General features: G+C 38.7%; 1 protein-coding gene across 3 annotated transcripts in view; it reads right to left on the reverse strand.

Annotated features, from left to right (window-relative positions):
• The window catches only part of unc13c (unc-13 homolog C (C. elegans)), a 247,857-nt gene that overhangs the window by 193,446 nt on the left and 32,386 nt on the right, over positions 1-22,025 (reverse strand). For all 3 annotated transcript variants that reach the window (XM_078427403.1, XM_078427401.1, XM_078427402.1), the window contains 2 exons: positions 9,766-9,788; positions 9,365-9,429 (listed from right to left, as the gene is read on the reverse strand). In XM_078427403.1, the coding sequence (XP_078283529.1) occupies positions 9,365-9,429; positions 9,766-9,788 (88 nt within the window). The remainder of the gene's footprint in view (positions 1-9,364; positions 9,430-9,765; positions 9,789-22,025) is intronic.

Here is a 22,025-nt window from a genome sequence, read left to right on the forward strand (position 1 = left end):
TCAGTTGCACAGCAGCCTTTGTAACATTATCTATTTATGTTTATCCACAGAGGTTTCTTAAAAACCTGACTTAAATCTGTTCTTTATCAGCTGCTGACTGTAATCTTTCTAATAAAACTGTATCAACTTTAAAGGTTTACTTTAATATTGAGGTGTGGAATTTATTGAAGAAAGCTTTCATTGAAATCTAATTTCACCCAATTAAACTGGAAGAATTCCAACAGGTGAAGGTTCTCAAATGAACTACTGCTTGAAATAGCCTGTTACGGAGTCATAGAGTTGTGCAAAATGAGTAGTTCAGAATAAAGTAGATTACAATAGAATACAGTTACAGTGTACCATGCAGAAATAACGTAATATATCAGTGGTTCACAGCAAAACCTTTACTGTCCACATTCTGATCTTCCTGTATTTCAAGACTGAATTGATCCACAGTTAGTGGCTGCAAAATGCTGTACAGTAATTGCTGCACTTTATATTCCACTTCCAAAATGCAGTACTATATAGTAACAGCCCCACAGTACACTTCAAATCTGTATCACAGCTGTGTATTGTATTATATGGAGCATTGGCTGTAAAGTCCTTTGAAATTCCCTGTAAGGGAGGCGAATTAAGCTATAAAAATGTATCTCTTTCTTTCAACACAACGTTCTTTCAGCCAACACTACAGAAAACAAAACTGTGAAAGAAAGTGTTTTGTTACAACTCATGAAACAAAATCTATTAAAAATTGAGTATTTTGTTTTATCGCATATTATACTTTTCTGAAGTCAATCAACAAACATCCAAGTAACTGCAGTCACTAGAGCACACTGTGACATCTTAAGAAGATTATAGAATATAATGCACCCAAGGGACAGATCTCTGCCTCTCTCGTTCAATCATGTCATCTGTAACAAATGTCACATATGGTAATATCTTTTTTTATTTGATGTTCTGTTCATTTAACTTTGAGCACTGAGACTGCCTACAGGTAATAAGTATGCGTTTGACAGGAATGAGAACAATATTTACCGTATAAATCTGGCAAACAGGGTACATATTGTATCTTGGCCGCTGGTATTATTGTGCTACAAGTAAGATATTCAGCTTCACTCCCCTTGATGGATAGGTCTTAACGTGGCTACTTAAAAATGTTGCATATAAATAACTGAAAGGATGAGTACTCATTGCAACACCATCAGCATCAAATACCACAACAGTAACCACACATCAAAGTCCCTTTCTGGAGAAACGTTTGGACCGCATGTTTGGAAATCTGCTAACGTTAACGTAAATTCTTTTCTGGTACCATTTCATTTCAATGGAAAATTTTATGTGATAACAGAACAGTTACAGTGTAGCTAGAAATATTTGTACTCTTTTCTTGCTCTGTCTATTATTCTTTTGTTGGGCCAAGGTGTGGTTTCATGGATGTTGAATGTTCTGTCTCATCCCCGGGCAGCCAGAGCCTTCCTCGCAAACAGAAGGTCAGCTTCCCCTGACACTGGCGTCCTAAGGAGCATAACCAAGTCCAGCAATTGCTGCAAATACTCAGCACAGAAACATAGAAAACTGGTGCAGGAGTAGGCCATTCGGCCCTTTGAGCCAGCACCGCCATTCAATATGATCATGGCTGATCATCCAAAATCAGTATCCCGTTCCGACTTTTTCCCCATATCCCTTGATTCCTTTAGCAGGTCAAGCAGCATCGGCAGAGAGTTAATGTTACAGAGTTAATGTTACAGATCAGTGATTTGGCATCAGAAAAGGTCTTAATGGAAGGTCATTGACCTGAAACGATAACTCTGATCCTATCCCCATAGATGCAGCCAACATGCTGAGTGTTTCCAGCATGCCCTGAATTTATTTCAGGTTTGCAACATCTGCAGTGTTTAGCTTTTGGAATTCTTCCATTGGCCCTTTCTCACCTTCCAACTTTGCAACAGGAACAATTTGTGAGAAGTTGGGATAATAGTTCACTTTCTAGCTAAGTAATGTCAGGCCAGTTACACTATTACTAGACATAAGCATAGCTATTTCAGCACAGTGCAGAATCTGCTACCATTCTGATCTCTATAGGTACTGCTGCTTAGTGAAAACCAATGCTATTTCATTCAACAACAAAAAAATCATTATTTATTTTTAAATGCTCTGAAGAAAATTCAATTGTAAGCCTTTCTTGTTAAAGGCACATACTGCATGGACTTCTCAAAATGTGTAAAATATTATCAAAGCAGCTAAGAGGATTGCACCAGAGAGAGTGCAGAGATTCACCAAGTGATATCTGGAGAGAACATTTCATTCATCGAGGAAGCTAGATTGGCTGGGCCTATTTTCCTTGAAGGAGGAACCTAACAAAGGTGTATAAAATGATACGGTGCATACTGGAGACATCTAAAACCAGAGATGCCTTGGTTTAAGGTGAGGAGTAAGAGCGTTAAAGAGGATGTATGGATTTTTTTTCATCCAGAGTGCGGTTTTAATTGGAAAACTGCTTGAGAAGGTGGGGGAGGCTAGTAATCGCATTATGTATAATAATGAGCTGGGGAAACACTTGATTCGCAAATGCATCAAAGGCTACAGACCAAGTGCTGATACAGGGGAAATATGTGGATGGGTGCTTGATGGTCAGCATGGGCACAGTGGACTCCAGGGCCTGTTTCTATGGTGAATGACTCCAGATAGTTGAAAGGCTCCTCAACTCGTCGATAGTAGTTAGTCCTTTTTCTAAGGCCGTGAATAAGGTCTGGAACTGAATGCTCCTAGCAAAATGAAACCTAACATATTTCACTAGGCAGCAAAAATACTCCTGTTGATCTAAAAATAAGTGGCATTAATTTAGACCTGCAAGGTTGAGGAACATCTGAATTATGAGCAGAGTGTGGCTAAAAAAAAAACCAAAACAATGGAAACTATAGAAAATGAGCAAACAATAACTTCTCCTAATAAAATAACTAAGAAACCAAATAAAAGTGAAACCACTGAATTACTCAAAATAGCTAGAGCATTTTCATCTACCATTTTTTTCATTAACTGAAGAATGTAATGTTTATATGAAGACATTAAATTTAAAACATTAATAAGTATATTTCACAATATTATCTTTGGATTAATTGTATTTTGTATCTCTCAGCACCATTACTAACCCACAACCTATCTCAGAACATATTGAAATTCAATTACATAACATTGATAACATATTTCTTCATAATGCAGCCAGACACTGAACATGCAGAAGATTTGTATAATGATAATTGTGAAATTTATGGAAGGAATAGTAAAAATGTTGAAGGATATTTTTGCATTTCATTGCACCTTTGTAGTGGGGGGGAGGGGTTAACAAATTGTGAATATGAAGATGAGGTAAAAGGGAATACAGGAGATATTGCAAAAGACTCTCGGAAGAATGGGAACAGAAGTTCTAGAGGGGAAAAGAAATTAAGGGCAGGGCCAATTGTGAACGATGTGAGAGGGGAGGTAAATACAGAAGTTAAAGTGTTGTACTTAAATGCGCGTAGTATAAAAAATAAAGTGGATGAGCTTGAGGCTCAGTTAGTCATGGGCAAGTATGATGTTGTAGGGATCACTGAGACATGGCTACAAGAGGACCAGGGCTGGGAACTGAATATTCAGGGGTACACAACGTATAGAAAAGACAGACAGGTGGGCAGAGGGGGTGGGGTTGCTCTGATGGTAAGGAATGATATTCATTCCCTTGCAAGGGGTGACATAGAATCAGGAGATGTTGAATCAGTATGGATAGAAATGAGAAATTGTAAGGGTAAAAAGACCCTAATGGGAGTTATCTATAGGCCCCCAAACAGTAGCCTTGACATAGGGTGCAAGTTGAATCAGGAGATAAAATTGGCGTGTCAAAAATGTAATGCTACGGTGGTTATGGGAGATTTCAACATGCAGGTAGACTGGGAAAATCAGGTTGGAAATGGACCCCAGGAAAGAGAGTTTGTAGAGTGCCTTCGAGATGGATTCTTAGAACAGCTTGTACTGGAGCCTACCAGGGAGAAGGCAATTCTGGATTTAGTGTTGTGTAATGATCCTGATCTGATAAGGGGACTAGAGGTAAAAGAGCCATTAGGAGGCAGTGATCACAACATGATAAGTTTTACTCTGCAAATGGAAAGGCAGAAGGGAAAATCGGAAGTGTCGGTATTACAGTATAGCAAAGGGGATTACAAAGGCATGAGGCAGGAGCTGGCCAAAATTGATTGGAAGGAGGCCCTAGCAGGGAAGACGGTAGAACAGCAATGGCAGGTATTCTTGGGAATAATGCAGAGGTTGCAGGATCAATTTATTCCAAAGAGGTGGAAAGACTCTAAGGGGAGTAAGAGACACCTGTGGCTGACGAGGGAAGTCAGGGACAGCATAAAAATTAAGGAGAGGAAGTATAACATAGCAAAGAAGAATGGGAAGACAGAGGATTGGGACTCTTTTAAAGAGCAACAAAAGTTAACTAAAAAGGCAATACGGGGAGAAAAGATGAGGTACGAGGGTAAACTAGCCAATAATATAAAGGAGGATAGCAAAAGTTTTTTTAGGTACGTGAAGCGGAAAAAAATAGTCAAGGCAAATGTGGGTCCCTTGAAGACAGAAGCAGGGGAATTTATTATGGGGAACAAAGAAATGGCAGACGAGTTAAACCGTTACTTTGGATCTGTCTTCACTGAGGAAGATACACACAATCTCCCAAATGTTCTAGGGGCCGGAGAACCTAGGGTGATGGAGGAACTGAAGGAAATACACATTAGGCAGGAAGTGGTTTTGGGTAGACTGATGGGACTGAAGGCTGATAAATCCCCAGGGCCTGATGGTCTGCATCCCAGAGTACTTAAGGAGGTGGCTCTAGAAATAGTGGAAGCATTGGAGATCATTTTTCAATGTTCTATAGATTCAGGATCAGTTCCTGTGGATTGGAGGATAGCAAATGTTATCCCACTTTTTAAGAAAGGAGGGAGAGAGAAAACGGGTAATTATAGACCAGTTAGTCTGACATCAGTGGTGGGGAAGATGCTGGAGTCAATTATAAAAGACGAAATTGCTGAGCATTTGGATAGCAGTAACGGGATCATTCCGAGTCAGCATGGATTTACGAAGGGGAAATCATGCTTGACAAATCTACTGGAATTTTTTGAGGATGTAACTAGGAAAATTGACAGGGGAGAGTCAGTGGATTTTGGTGTACCTCGACTTTCAGAAAGCCTTCGACAAGGTCCCACATAGGAGATTAGTGGGCAAAATTAGGGCACATGGTATTGGGGGTAGGGTACTGACATGGATAGAAAATTGGTTGACAGACAGAAAGCAAAGAGTGGGGATAAATGGGTCCCTTTCGGAATGGCAGGCAGTGACCAGTGGGGTACCGCAAGGTTCGGTGCTGGGACCCCAGCTATTTACGATATACATTAATGACTTAGACGAAGGGATTAAAAGTACCATTAGCAAATTTGCAGATGATACTAAGTTGGGGGGTAGTGTGAATTGTGAGGAAGATGCAATAAGGCTGCAGGGTGACTTGGACAGGTTGTGTGAGTGGGCGGATACATGGCAGATGCAGTTTAATGTAGATAAGTGTGAGGTTATTCACTTTGGAAGTAAGAATAGAAAGGCAGATTATTATCTGAATGGTGTCAAGTTAGGAGGAGGGGGAGTTCAACGAGATCTGGGTGTCCTAGTGCATCAGTCAATGAAAGGAAGCATGCAGGTACAGCAGGCAGTGAAGAAAGCCAATGGAATGTTGGCCTTCGTAACAAGAGGAGTTGAGTATAGGAGCAAAGAGGTCCTTCTACAGTTGTACCGGGCCCTGGTGAGACCGCACCTCGAGTACTGTGTGCAGTTTTGGTCTCCAAATTTGAGGAAGGATATTCTTGCTATGGAGGGCGTGCAGCGTAGGTTCACTAGGTTAATTACCGGAATGGTGGGACTGTCGTATGTTGAAAGGCTGGAGCGATTGGGCTTGTATACACTGGAATTTAGAAGGATGAGGGGGGATCTTATTGAAACATATAAGATAATTAGGGGATTGGACACATTAGAGGCAGATAACATGTTCCCAATGGTGGGGGAGTCCAGAACAAGGGGCCACAGTTTAAGAATAAGGGGTAGGCCATTTAGAACGGAGATGAGGAAGAACTTTTTCAGTCAGAGGGTGGTGAAGTTGTGGAATTCTCTGCCTCAGAAGGCAGTGGAGGCCAGTTCGTTGGATGCTTTCAAGAGAGAGCTGGATAGAGCTCTTAAGGATAGCGGAGTGAGGGGATATGGGGAGAAGGCAGGAACGGGGTACTGATTGAGAGTGATCAGCCATGATCGCATTGAATGGCGGTGCTGGCTCGAAGGGCTGAATGGCCTACTCCTGCACCTATTGTCTATTGTCTATTGTCTATAAAGCAGAATTAGATCTTACTGTTTAGAGCAACAACAATAGTTGCTGTTTAATCTACGTATGATTAAAGGGATCTTTTTAGCTGAGTTCATTAGCCTGAAGCTGTGATTAGTTGAAATTCACTATTGATGCCAGACTACTTGAATTAGTAACTCTGCCTATGCCATCATTAATCCAGTTCTCCTAAATTGTCAGTTCTAGGAACACCTTTCAGCCAGTGCCCTTGTTACCTGCATTGTTTACACAAAAAGATTCAAAGTCTGACAGGGACTGACAATCCAAACCAATTAAATTCACCTGAATTTTTAACGCAGGCCCAGATAAGTGAGGCTCCCTACAGATTGGGGTTACACTTCAATGCAATACTGGCACAGTTCTCTTATCAATGTTAACGACTGAAAAATACGTGTTCAAGCATTCATTATTAAAAATCATTCCTGCTTGAATTAAATCATTATGTCCCTCTTGGGTTAAACAATCAAGTTGCTGGAGGAACTCTGGGTTAGGTGGCATTTGTAGAGGAAATATCAATTATGCCTCCACTCATGATTAGTTTAAATCTTTCAGGATTTATCTATTCATCTGCACAAGCACAGATAACACTGAACTGATGCTGTGTTGAACATATTGGAAATGTATTTAAATATAAATGTTGATACAAAATTCATATTCTTTGTTCTGGCTTTGTATTCCTCATTTAATTCTCCAACACTAGCCTAAGCCAGGTAGTTTTATTTTTACTTATTCTGGGCTGAACCCAACCACTTGCTGACTTCACCTGTTAACCAGTATCACGCCAGCTGATAAGTTAATGCTCCAAATCAGGTCAGGACATTCATGGTTGATTTTTATCAGTGCAATAATCATCCAAACAATGCAGTGACAGCATGCAGTAGCATCAGAACAAGCAGGGAAGTGGATAGTTCAAAGCAAAATCCAAGATAAGTTGATTTCAAATTTGAGGAAGAGAAGAACCTATAAAAGGATGAAATGTTGAATAAATCAAAGTGATGCTGAGAGCTTACCGACAAGAAACATAGCATAGAACAGAAATAGATGGCAAATGAAATGTTACTCATTACACTATGAACATTTGCACATGATGGAACAAATGATATAAGCCTTGACTACTTTTAAATGGGCTACGACCTGATGAACATCTCTTGCTAATTCATCAACTTTAATTTCTAGAGCATAGTTGTCAAGGAAATACTCCAATAATGTATAGGGGCTAAAAACACTCAGGTTAAAATGTACATTATTTTTATACATAATCCTATATAGGTAGGTCTAAATTCACTCTTCCAAAAGATTGTTGGACTCAAATATTAATGCCTAGAAATTCCAGTGCAGCCTAATGCATTAAAAAATTACCCAATATTTGAAAATGTGCCATCATCACTCTGCACTTGGAGCTGGGCTCAGAAAGTTGTCCACAGAAAATCCCTGCAGCTAACCTTTAGTTGTAGCTAGGGAGGACTCAAGGCAGCACTCACCTAAGGTTAGGAGCAGGGAAGATCAGGATGGAACTTTGTGTGAAGAAGAAAGACATTTAAATGTCAGATTGTCAGGGAACCAATGTACATTAGGTAAGAGTTGGTTGAAGCAGATCGAGTCATAGAGAGATGTAGTACAGAAACAGGCCCTTCAGCCCTCGAGTCCACACTGACCGTCAAGCACCTATTTACATTAATCCCACTATTTTTCCACCCAGCAATCTTTTCCACATCCCAAGATTCTACCATTCAACTCCACACTAGAGGCAATTTTCAGTGGCAAATTCACGTACCAACCTGCATGTCTTTGGTATGTGAGAGGAAACCAGAGCATCTGGAGGAATCCCACATGGTCACAAGACCATACGAATTCCAATGATAGGCGATCTCAGGACAATCAATGCTCTTAATGTTTAGCCTCGGAAGACAAGCATGCCAAATGCCTTCTTCACTATCCCATCCACCTGTCTCCATTTTCATTTCCAGGCAGCTATCAATGTGCACGCCAAGATCTCATTGAACATCAATGCTCTTCAGGTTCCTGCCATTTAGTTTACATATCCTAACAGAATTTAACTTCCCAAAGTAGATGACCTCAGATTTGTCTGGATTAAATTTCATCTATCACCACTCTCCCAATATTCAGCTTTTCTATGTCCGACAGTATCTTTAGATAATCTTCTTTGCTATTCATCCCTCCACCAAATTTCCTGCCTTCTGCAAACTTGTGAAACAGACCGCCCACAATCTCTTCTCGGGCATTTATATATATTACAAACAACAAAGGTCCCAGCACTGATCACGACCTGCTATAGACTTCCAGTCGGAAAAACACTCCTCCACCACTACCCTCTGCCTCCTATCACCAAGCCATTTTTGGATCCCTTGTGTCTTAATCTACCGAACCAGCCAACCATGTGGGACCTTGTCAAAACCTTTACTGAAGTCCATGTAAACCATGTCTATTTCTCTGGTTCTTCTCGAAAAACAATCAGTTTTGGGAGGCATAATATCCCCCTGCAAAAAACCTCACTGACTGCTCATCAGTTCATCTTTCCAAGTGAACATGAATCCCCTCAGAATCTTCTCCTACAGATTCTCTCCTATTGATTTAAGGCTTACCAGCCCGTAGAATTGTGGACCATATGTCCAGGTTTTTTAATTGAATTAATCTGTACAAAGGTGCTTCATGCTGGGATAACTAAAATATGAAAACAACTTGCACCAATATAGAATTAAATTACGTGAAACCTTTTCTTGATGCCGACTCCCACTTCCAGAACACCTCCAAGATAATTCAGTTTACAGATTTAGCATTCACTCTCCACCTGTGTTGTCTGACCTAATCAGTAATTTATTGTGCGTTTAATAATTGTATTGTCCAATTAAATGATTCAAGACGTCGATACAATAACATTTTGTTAATCAACAACAAAACTTCTTATGTGAGATCAATATTACAAACACATTGAGTGCAGTTTCTACTCACTCTCCTGGGGTCTTGAGACTGGAAAGGTTAGATGCATCAAAAACATCTTTGCTTGTGAGCTGAGCCTTTAATAAAGAACAAATAAGTAACTATAAGCATGATTATGTTCTAATCAATGAATATGCATTTTTTTAGGAGGCATTACACATCCTTTCCTGTTGCTTTAACATGAAACACATAATGAAGTATATGTTTGTGAAAACTTAATTTCAGCAATAAATGCGCTGTTTACAAATGCATCGTATATTGAACATATGGAGACAAGAGAAATTGAATTTGTAAAGTTGGGTTCCATGCGACACAGTATGATGTGAAATGAACATCTTTACTACAGAACCACATAAAAATGCAACAAAATTCAAATGATATTTCATGGAAGATGAAACACATCAAGTTAGAACCTGTTGATCCACAGAATTGTTATCTGAAAAAGAACCAAGGAAAAGAGGACATGATATATTAGACATAAGATATTTTAAATTAATATAATTTGCTTGTCCATTCATATAAAATAAATGGAATGAATAAATATCCCAGTTACCAGAATCATGAACCTAAATTTTATTAACTTTTTGAATGGAGGCTAAATTAATCAAACTGAAAGCAATGGAAAACAACTCCAAATATTATAAAAATGGTGAAAAAAATACAAATGTCTATCATATCCTTCGTAAATAGCTGTTAGTGGCATGAAATAACTATTATTACAATTTTTACATCTATATGTTAAAAGAAAACATTTTGCAATATCCCATTTAAACCAAGTTTCCGTACAAATCTAGAAGTTGGTTACTTTCTGCCACATTATTAATGACAAAGCCGTACGATATTTGTCACCATGACAATACAACTCTGGTTTGAATCTGTATCTCAGTACACTCATCTCGGGCTGAGATCGTGCATTCATTGAAATCATTCAGAAATGTTCTTTACGCAAGGGAGGGAAAGGCTCCAGAAACTACACGTTGGATGTGTGCATTAATATGATCTGGAGACTACGCTGTGCATTCCCATCAGTACGCACTAAGGCCATCAGTTGTCAAATGTACAGTGCTTACAATATGGCCTGAAACACAGTGACCTGCCAATAAACCTATCTTATATATGATATATGTTATATATTATAATATGAGGGTACTTCAGTCCTTAACATTCAAGACTACACAACATCCAAAGAATTACTATCCTGGCACCGGTTATTATCCATCCATGTTCTCCGGGGATGCTGCCTGATCTGCTGAGTTACTCCAGCAGTTTGTATCTTTTTTTTGCAAACCTACAACTGCAGTTCCTTGTTTTTACCATTTATTTCTGGCTGCGAGTGATAATTTTTTTTCATGATTCAATTTGTACACTTCACTCAAATTACTGACAAGCAAGGTTTGGAATTATAAAGCAGTTGTAAATTAAGTATTGTCTAATGGATTCTGCAACAAGATTATGTCATAAAAATTGTGCATTAAGTACATGTCCTTCAATGGCAAACATTAGGTGCAGCAAGTTTTAACAAAGTTCCAAATTCTGGAGTACAATTCAAATTACTTTGGCTGTGAGGAAATTCCTCTATTGACATTTTCAGGAAGTTGTGTCATGAGTGGTAGAGATGATAATAAACTAGATCATGGAGGAAGGAATGACATTGTTGGGTTTTCCACATATGATTCTCATTCTTGCAAAGTCAAGTTGTCAGCACTGATAATCCCAATTAGAAATACTAATTGTACAATGCCAGACGTTGATTATATAACTTACTATTTATTCAAGGTGCTTATTAGAGTCTTAAGAAAATAGAAAATTAACAGACATTACACATGTTAAAACTTAACATTGACAAGATGAGATCATTATATAATGTACACCTTCTATTACAATTGGATTTTCCTTTGAGACACAAAGATAAAGATATTCAGAAATTGAAAATTTTCAGTGATAATGCTCCGTGAAATGTCACCTGGTGCTTAAACTGAAAATTTTATAAGATAAACCAAGGAACGTTGCAAATGTAATCCTACTCACAAACAGATGTCACAGCTGATGTAATAAAGCAGATAATTTTGCTAAAAATGAATTTGTTCCATTTCACTATTTTTGACTCTTTAGTGATACAGGTCCTCCCCAGCTTATGAACGCCTGACTTATGGACAGCCCGTATATAGGAACGAGCATTTGACAGACCAACGGGATGGATTTGCCAGTTGCTGTGGTGTTGTCGGCATCTTCTGCCATATGGGAACTCCGTTTCCAGCAATATCATTATATCTTGATGGGAAATCTGAATAGTTCTGTTAAGTGCCCTGATTTAACTACACCTTGCCCTTGGGTTTCCTATGTTTTTACTTAAATATGTTGCTTAATGCCGCGTTTTCAATTTGCAAACTGCACGGGATTATAAAAGTTCTCAGGAACAGAATCCTATCGTAAACTGGGGAGGCCAGGCATGATGAATTTAAATCCATTATAATTTTCCAATCTGGCATGAGAGGTGATCTCTTACAAATATACAAAATTGTTAAGGAGCTTAACATGGTTGATATGGAGTTGATATGCCATCTGGGTGTCGTGTCTAGAACCAGAAACCACAGTCTTTGAATAAAAAAATTGACTATTTTTGACTGTGTGAAGACATTTCTTCGCCCATGAGTTTTTTGAATCTTTGCAAGTCTCTTCCCATTGGGACTATGGAAGCCCAGTTGTGTATATTCAAGACTGAGTAAATTTAATATTTCGAGGGATGGGATTAGTGCAGAAAAATAAATGTGGTAAATGATCAACCATAAATGGCAAAGTGGGAATCAAATAGCCTAATCTTGCAAATGGGTTTATTTGTCATTTTAAATTCTATAATGTATTGTAGTAGCAGAAACCAATTAAAAATGAAGTAGATCAAGCAAGGTATTCATAAATTATTTTCTGAACAACATAATCCTTAAGATGTGCATAGATATTTATGGTTAGGGTTAGATTCTAATTATGAATCTAGCCAATTGTTACCTTATTCAATCCAAGTGTAAATTTGTGCATATGTACAATCATTGCACTGAGTACTTTATATCTCTTTATAAATTTCTCTGTGGCAGCTGATATTCCAATGTGACAGTTTTGATGTTAATATTGATGACGACTATACAAAGTAAATACTCAAATCCAGTGTATTTTGCCCAATATTCCATCTTTGTTAAATCATTCGATCTTTGTATTCACAATGCCTGTAAAACCTCTCGGGACTTGTGACAAATCACATTAACACTCAACTAATCTTCAATAATTCAACATACCTATATGTAATGAAAATAAATAAACCAAATTACTTGTTATTTCACAACCATTGAAATATTACTCTTCTGTAAACAATTTATGATGTTTTTATATAATTAGTATGCCAGCTGCATTCTGAGATATTCACAGGATTTCATTTATTTATGCGTGTCAACATTATATACAAGGGCATAAAAAACTCTTTTACAATCAGATGGTTATTATTTCAAGATCCCTCTCTAAAGAAAACACGAGTTGCAAGGATGTATTGTGGCTCTGCACAGAACTTCTAGTATTCCTCTACCCAAGTGCCAATGTTCAGCATTTCCATGTATGAGTGCACATCTGTGAAAGTTCTGAACTTCCTGCCCACTATTCACCAGCATCTCCCATCTGTGCTCTGCCACTGTAGTGTGAAGATGTAGCTAATTTCCACCATCAGTGGTGCGCAAACTACCTGCTTCAGATTTGAAAAGAGAATCCATCTATTTGTATGAACAAGAACTAAGTAATAGTCAATTAGTTACTGTCCCAGTCTGAAGAAAGGTCTCGACCTGAAACATCACCTATTCCTTTTCTCCAGGGACTCTGCCTGACCCTTTGAGTTACTCCAGCTTTTTGTGTCTATCTTAATTCAAATATTGTTTTCAGAATCACATCGGTTACAGTTTGAAAGGAGGCAAATTGATCCATCATCCAGATCTGCTCTATTCATAGGGTTATAGTACAGAGAATCAGACCCTTCGCCCTAACTCCTCCACACAGACCAAAATGCCTGCATTGGCCACATTTACCGCTAAACCTTTTATCCATTTACTTGTCTAAATGTCTTTTAAACATTGTAATTGTACCCACCTCTCCAGCTTCCTCTGGCAGCTTGTTCCATATATGTACCAATCTCCATGAAAAAGTTTTAAATATTTCCCCTCTCACCATAAATCTATGCCCTCCAGTTTTAGACTCCTCTACCTTGGCAAAAGAATGTAACCATCCACCTTATCAGCACCACTCATGATTTTTATATCTCTGAGATCACCCTCCTATGTTCCAGGTAAAAAAGTCCCAGCCAATCCAGTCTTTCCTTATAATTCAAGCGTTCGAATCCCAATAACATCCTTGTGAATCTTTCCTGCATCTTTTCCAGCCTAATCAAATTTTTCATATAACGGCAACCAGGCTGGACACATTACTCCAAGCATGGCCTCACTAATAGCGTCAGTAGCAATTCAATTACACTGCTACCTTCCCCCCACTCCCCCAAATCTCTGCAAATTATTTCCTTTTCACAAATACCATCCAGTTCCATTTTAAATCTGCTTCACTATTCATGGCAGTGCATTCCGAACTTCAATTACTTGCTAGGTAGTAATATTTTGCTTCATCTCACTTTTGGTTCTTTGACAATCACCTTCTGTCTCTGCCCTCTGGTGTTTGACAATGTATCCCATCTATTTCTTTCTTCATTTAAATAATCTTTATTAGGTCTCCTGGCAATGTCATCCTGTTCCAAAGAGAATGCTTTCAATAGAGATGTACCTCTGTTAACTCCAAACGAGTGTCTGCCTTAATCTTGTTAAGATTCATCTGTAGACAACCAAGAATCAAGTGGACGGCTGAGCCATTCCTGAAGCTTAAGATCAGATGTTCATTGACTGGTGGAGAAACCCAGATACTTTTGGTCTGCGAGTTCCTAACATCATTAATCTGCTGAGCCATCCCATCCTTTCTACATTTTAATCTTTCTAGGTTTATACCAATTCTCCAAGGCCTTGATCTTAGACTTTAGAGAAACAGAGCGGAAACAAACCCTTCGGCCCACCGAGTCTGCACTGACCAGTGATCACCCCATACGCTAACACTATCCGACATGCTAGGGACAATTTAGCAACTTATTAAAGAGGATTAACCCACAAACCTGCATGTCTTTGGAGTGTGGGAAGTAACCTGAGAAAATCCAGGTGGTCACAGGGAGAACGTACAAGCTCCACACTGACAACACCCATAGTCAAAATCGAACCTAGGTCTCTGGTACAGTAAGGCAGCAACTGTACCACTGAGCCATTGTGCCATCCTTGATCTGTTCCACTCTAAAAGTTAAAATTTCAAATAATTATGTCTCAGCAGCAAGGAGACTACAATTAGAGGAGTCCACTATCTGAAACTAATAATCCCATCAAGTTCCAACCAAATGAGCATTTGAAATTGAGCTAGTTTTCCAAAGCAATTCTTAGAATTATACCCAAGATTATGTGATTTTGCATAATCACAAAAAAAAACCCCCATTGAACTAGTACAACAGTGCAGCAGGGTTATTATCATATTCTCCATGATATAAACTATTCATTGTTATAATCAGATGCAATTGTATTAATATATCTGTTAACAACTTCTTCACAAAGTATCTTCATTGTGTTTAAAATGCCAAATCCCCCAAATAACAATGTCTAGATCACTTACAAAAAAATCAGAAATGTATAAAATTTATTCAGAACTATTTATGACATTCATGGGTGTAAATTAGTCAATAAATGTATTCAAAATCTAAATATTTTTAAACATTAAACCTGCTGTTTTTGCATCTAGTCAAATCGGGCTTAATGTGAAGGCTCCTTTCAAATACTGTCGTGGAATTTCAAACAAATAATTATATCCAATAATCTGCATCACGTTCCAATGTTAGTGCAGCCACAGGCCAACAAACTGGTTCTCTCAAAAGGGTTTTTATCCCCCATTTTAAGTTACCACTAGTCTCCTTGGAAGTCGGTACAAAATCCATTTAATTATCCACTGTTTGTTACGTCAAATATGTAAAGAAAATGAAAAAGGTTCACTAAGCCCTGCTGAAGTAAAAAGCCATCTATTTGTAGATGCCAGGGCACAGATGATCTATGATGTAGTACTTATTATGCACCTGCAACCCCCACTCAATGAGCATCCGACCTCAGGCTGCCCATTCTGTTGATATCAGGCAAAAGTAGCGTACAATTCCCCTGAGAGATGCCACCCCAGGGAGTCATTAATTCTGTAATGCACAGTCAGCTCAAATGTGAAGAGAGAGGATTATGCATTGAACCTAACAATATGGGAATAATGTAGAGGGCCAAAGAGAGGATGTTTCATATAACTAGATATCAGCCAACTATTTGGTTGCAGTAGGATCATCATACTGTTATCTTCACAGGCTGGATATGAAAGGCTGTTCGACACATTTTCCAGAACTACATAAATGCATGTGCACATTAATTTCAACAAAATGTCACAAAATAGTTACACATAGTTACAGTTACAGGGGTGGCATAGTGTCGCAGTTGTGGAGTTGCTGTCACGCACATCCAGAGACCTGGGTTCGAACCTGACTATGGATGTTTTCTGCACAGAGTTTGTATGTTCTCACTGTGACTGTGTGGGCTTTCTCTGGGTGTTCCGGTTTCTTCCTAAATTCCGAATGCGTGTAGGTTTATCGATTAATTGGCTTCTGTAAATTGGCCCTTATGTACTAGGACTATTGTATGGATATGTGATAGAACTAGTGGATGGGTAATTATTGGTCAGCAGGGACTCAATGGGCCGAAGGACCAGTTTCCAAGCTATATCTCTAAACTAATCTAAATACTGATAAGAAGCCATTCAGTTTCTATAAGTTCATCCATTTAACAACAATTTCAAATCTCATGTAGCATCCCAGTATCCCTAGCTGAGTTTCCAGAGATTTTTTTCAGCACTGCCCTATATACTGTATATTTTTTTATTATTAAAGTATTCCCTGATAACAGTCCTAAATTTCCATTCCTTGTTCTATCTTAATTTCAAGAAATGTTCTGGAATTTGAGTTCCATTCTGTTTTGTAAGAGTATGTTCCTTGATTTTTCTTTGAAGAATACTTTGCCCGAGTGGAGGTGGGTGTTTATTTAGTGATAATTAATCTATCTAATTCATCTAATTTATTTAAAATTTCATGCTCTACCTCATTCTTAAGCCAATTTACATCTTTTGTAGTTTCACCTCACAATATGCTTCGAGCAATATAGAAGGAATTTATAATGATTACATTTAACTTCATCATCATTGTCGTATAGTCTTTTGATGCCCCTTTGATTGCTGCTTGAAACCCACTCCATCCCCATGCTCCCTCAAGTTCATATACTTGCTCTCTTTTTCCACTGGGGTTTTTTTTTTAAATGTACTATCATTTAATTTCTTTGTTTGCTCAGAGCCATACCTGCTTCACTTGAACCTGTTGATTTATGAATTTTGCCTTTAAAATCCATGGTTTCCATAGGGTAGAGGTTAATCTTCATTATGTGAAGTGTCAACAATCACTTTGGTTGTGGGAGTCAGTGACCCCCAAACTCCAGTCAAACCTTTCCTTTCCAAGTCCATAGCTCCCTAAAAGTGGCGACACAAGTAGATAGAGGAGTAAAGAAACCATATGGTCTGCTTGCCTTCATCAGTCGGGACATTGAGTATGGGAGTTGGAAAGGCTTGTGGCAGTTTTATAAAACTTTGGTTTGGCTGCATTTGTAGAATTGTTTACAATTCTGTTCGCCTCATTACCAGAAGTATGTGGAGGCTTTGGAGAGGGTTTAAAGAGGGAGATGGTATTTCGTAACAGGTGGCTGGGACATAAAATATATTATATGGCATGTGAAACCTTGGGGCGGGAGTTTGGTAGGACTACAACTGGGGGAGGAGAATACCGAGGGCATGGGTTGGGGCCTAAATATTATTTGTCATATCTGGAGGAAAAATGTGCACCATCTAAACAATAAGTAAATATAAACAGCTAAGGAGACTTGCCCTGTCAGTATCATCAGGTTCCTATTCAATCTTTCACATACCCTTTCACATACCCTTTTGCATCTTCTGTCCTCAACAGCTCTTTGGACAATCCCCAGCAACTTTACTACCTAAGACTTTGATTAAGTAAACAGTTGGGCACCAATAACCTCATTAAATTTGTTATCCATCACCCGCACAGAACTTATACGATTGATGCGGGATATTGGGGAGATGAAGCCTGTGATTGGTCACAGTGTTGAGCAGGCAGGGACCAAATCACTTGTCAACATCTGAATATGCGCATAAAGGCCCCATGATGGGGAATCCAACGTTTGAGGTGTCCACAGAACTTTAACCCAGCAGGAGAAAAGTGGCTACAAACATGAGGATAAAGGAAACAGTCAACCTAAACATTTACTTTCTTCAGTGCCAGTGGATGAGGACTACAGTGTGTGCTACCAACAAGATGCATCTTTTGCGCTACACTGCACGCACCTCCATCACCGAGCAGGGCAAGGGTTGCATGTGCTTGGAAGCACCAACATCGCAGGTCGCCTTCCAGTCACACAACTTGCAGATATATTGTTGTGCTTATATCACTTGATTTAAATCCAGGAATTCCCTATCCAACTGCACGGTGAGAGTATTTTCACTGGAATGACTACAATTTGTGCTTTAAAGAAGTGGTTCATTACCACCTTCTTAAAAACAGTTAGCAATCAATGGTAAATGATGAAATGAGAAAAATCGAATGCTGTTGCACTTCATAATGAATGCTAATTAAATTTCATAATAAACATGGTAGTTAGTTTATTTATGCATCTGTCTACGATGACTTTGCATAAGCTCCTGCTGATGCTGCACACATTTCCATGACATTTTCCTAGCACCAACAGTTATTGCGCTATTAAATAGCTTTCATGTTGAAATCTGATCCATGAATGTCAATGCTGGCCAAAATACTTTGGTAAGTATTTCTCAACAATCAAAATTCTTCATTTAGGTGATATATGGTGAGGATCAGGAGGGCCGGTGTACCGCTGTGTGGACAGGTAAGGGAGAGTTATCAGTGTAAACCAATTAAATGTTAACAATACATGAGATGATGTGTAAAAAGAGGTGTACCCATTCTCCGAAGACTTCATACTCCATGGCCACTAAGACATATGGCAAATTAGCCTCAGGGAATGTTCAGCTATTACATTATTTTTTTAAAGATGTTTCAGAACAGATAAAATGGGATGAAGAAATCATCAGATATGAAGGTAAAAGTACCACTGACAGTCAAAGCAGTTTACTAATAGGATGTTTCTGCTGTTGTACATATATTTCTACACCAAGAAATCCATGCTTGGTTAGCATCATTGAGCATGCTATGAAATAGCATCAGGACATTGTACTTTAGTGGAGATAACTTCAGATATAGTGTAGGATAGGCTGATGTCAATTTTAATCAGGGATTAATTTCCAGGGACATACATTTTAAATAAACTTTTAAAAAAAGTTGTGTCATCTTATTGCTTCCCCATCTCACTCTCGCAGTTCTAGTCATAAAGTGTGGAGGCAGATCCTTCAGTTCACCGAGTCTGTGCTGCCATCATTCACCCATTTACACTATCCTACACAAATCCCATTTTATTCTCCCCCCTGCCTTGAATCTAGCACACACTCAAAACATTTAGCAGTGGCCAATTAACCTAATAAACTGCATGTCTTTGAGATATGGGGGGAAACTGAAACACCCGGAGGAACGTTGTCCAAACTCCACCCACACAGGACCAGAGGTCACGAATGAACCTGCATCTCTGAAGGCAGCTCTGCTGCCAGTTCAACCACCGCATCGCCCTTATTACAGAAAACATCTGCAGGCGATAAAGTGAAGCTAATTGTGATGAGCAAGGAGTAAATCCAGAAAATGTTAGTCTGAAATGGGCTCTTGATTTACAGCAGTGGATGGAAGGAAGGATGGTGCAGAAGGAGGAGAACTAGGAATGGGCAGGATCAGGGATGAGACGTTAAAGTCCAATTTAGCGTTGTCTTTTCTTCAACTGAGCAACTGGTCTTTGAATATCCTGGTTATTCCATGAGGAAGCAAGCATTTGTAGTTCCAAACAAACTTTAGATTTTACAATGATTTTGTTGAGTAACCTTTGTTTTACATGAGTGTTACAATGACATCCACATTGCAGAGCAATTATCCTCACAATGGCAAACGCCATTCATATTTACATTGTGCACTCAACAATTTAATACGTATAACATTTGTATTCATTGAGAGGACATCATTACTGTTATCATCTCCCTGACAGCAAATAAAAAGTGACTTTTAAATCTCCCTTCTGTTTTCCCTATTAATTACTCAAATATTCAGGAAAAGCCGTTGCAAATTAATGGGATTCCTCTATGAACGAATGACCACGTCAAAACATTCCAGTCCTATATCTGCACATATGGTTATGCCACTCCGTTATGCAAAGTCCAACAAAGGTGAGGAGGGAGTTTGACCACGTTTTAAACACTGCTTAAAGACACAATTCAATGTCAGAAGAATGGAACATATCTCAGACTTTATACACAGCTCATATCCAAGGTCATTCAGATCCTAAAACTCTAAAAGTTTAAAACTGTCCCTGAAACCACTGCTGACCCAGTTCTAAATCATATGTTCAGCAGAATCCTTGAACATTACAGAATTTTAGAAAGGAACAGCTTGTCAAGTTGAACTGATTGCCAACCTGTTTCTGAATAAATTACTCTTGTTTTAGCCCATCAGCTTCCACACTCGTATCAATGTGTTTGGTGTTGAAAGAATGGCATGAATTGGGTGATTCGGTGAGGTCATTATATTTTTGTTCATTCATGAAATGTGGGCATTAGTGGCAAGTCCCGTATTTATTACCCAGCTGTATTTGAGTCGTTTGCTGGGCTATACTTTGAAATATGTCAATTTAAATTCTCCAGCAACCCATCTGATCATTAGTCTAGGCCTCTGGTATTATCAGCCTGGTAACATAACGACAAGGATTCTGCAGCCTTATGACAACACCTGAAACAAAGAATCAAGTACATGCAGTCTAAAGAAGAAAAAAAATCTAAAATAATGAACCTGGCAGCAATAGCTTTATGGCTACAGAACTGGAGTGTTCAGCAAAGGAAAAGCTATCTCAAATCAACTGAGTTTTTATGACCCATTCTTCTGTCAATACAGATTACAGCTGAAATCATATTTTCTTAGTGCCATTCTAGATGAACACCCCAGGTAATGATCAAGCTCGAGTGGCACACACATTTTCTGTCATAGTATTTATTAGTTTGAGTATACAACTACTCCAAACTGTCTCCAAGCCACAGAATGATAGTGGTGTTGTGAAGTAGAAATTAGGAACCTACAGGGTAGAAAATAAGCTAAGAGGCTGGCTGTAAATAAGAACAGAATCAAACTGTTAGCTAGATAATTCCATAAGTAGAAACATTCAGTAATTGCTTCTTTAATTGTACCCTTCATACCAAACTAAGCTGTTCTGACAACAAGCAAGCATGTCTAAGCTGCTACAGAAAGATATAACAGCTGTCGAGGATAGATCGGGCAGCAGAAGGAAGGCTGCAGAAGTTAACAATGAAAAGGGCAAGAAAATAGTGTTTGGCAACCAATGGTCACCAAGTGAAGGAAGAAAGGTTCATGGAAAGTTAAAAGAATGGAAAACCTGCTGTAACTTTGTCAACCGCCAGAAGGTATGTCATGAGAAAGAGTCCAAGCGTCAAAGCAAAATGTGAAACACGCAAGGAGAGATGCAATATTTAGGACAATATTGTCCGTTGCAATGGTACAAAATCATTGGAAGGCTTGAATATTTCCACCCTTCCAATGGCAAGAAAAACAGCTCAATTCATCATCCACCCATCTGCTGTCTGTGGCATCTTATTATGCATAAAGTGCAAGCTTGTTGCCCTCATCATCACAATGATTACTACTCAAACAACAACCTGTTACAACAAGAAGCAAGGTTACATCTATAAACAATAGAAATCTTGAGCTCTTTCCAATGAAGGGAGTGGACTAATAAAAGGTCCTTTTTTTGGCTTGCTTTATTGGAACATATGTAGAAGTCATGAAACCATGTGTCAGTCAGAATCTTAGGAATTAAATAGCTACAGGACACCTGGACCAGATGGCACACTACAGATTCTGTCAGGAATGAGTGAGGAAATAGGATAGACTTGTATTTTTATGAGTTCCACAAATAGACAAACTGCGTAGAAAATCACAAGGCCCTTAATATAATCCCAGTATTCAAAAATATGGAATTTTGTCTAACATTAAGCATTTTTTGTAAATGCTATCAATATTTAGGCAAAAGAGGCAACCTGGTTTTCATTGCGTGTACAGCACTGACCAGCTTCAAAGATCTTTAAACTATTTACAAAATTCTGGAAAACCATGGAGGCACCTTCACTACAGTATTGCAGACACTGGTATCGATGTTCAAGGTACTTCACAGGCATTAATGGAACATGTGACACCAAAGTGTTAAGGATGGAAACAAATGAGCTAGAAGGAAAGAGAGTGTGGGCAGGGGGAAGAGGAGAGGAGTTTTGAGGCAGAATTCCAAGCCTTAAGCTATAGGCA

This window comes from Rhinoraja longicauda, chromosome 33, assembly GCF_053455715.1.
Source record: "Rhinoraja longicauda isolate Sanriku21f chromosome 33, sRhiLon1.1, whole genome shotgun sequence".
NCBI lineage: Eukaryota > Metazoa > Chordata > Chondrichthyes > Rajiformes > Arhynchobatidae > Rhinoraja > Rhinoraja longicauda.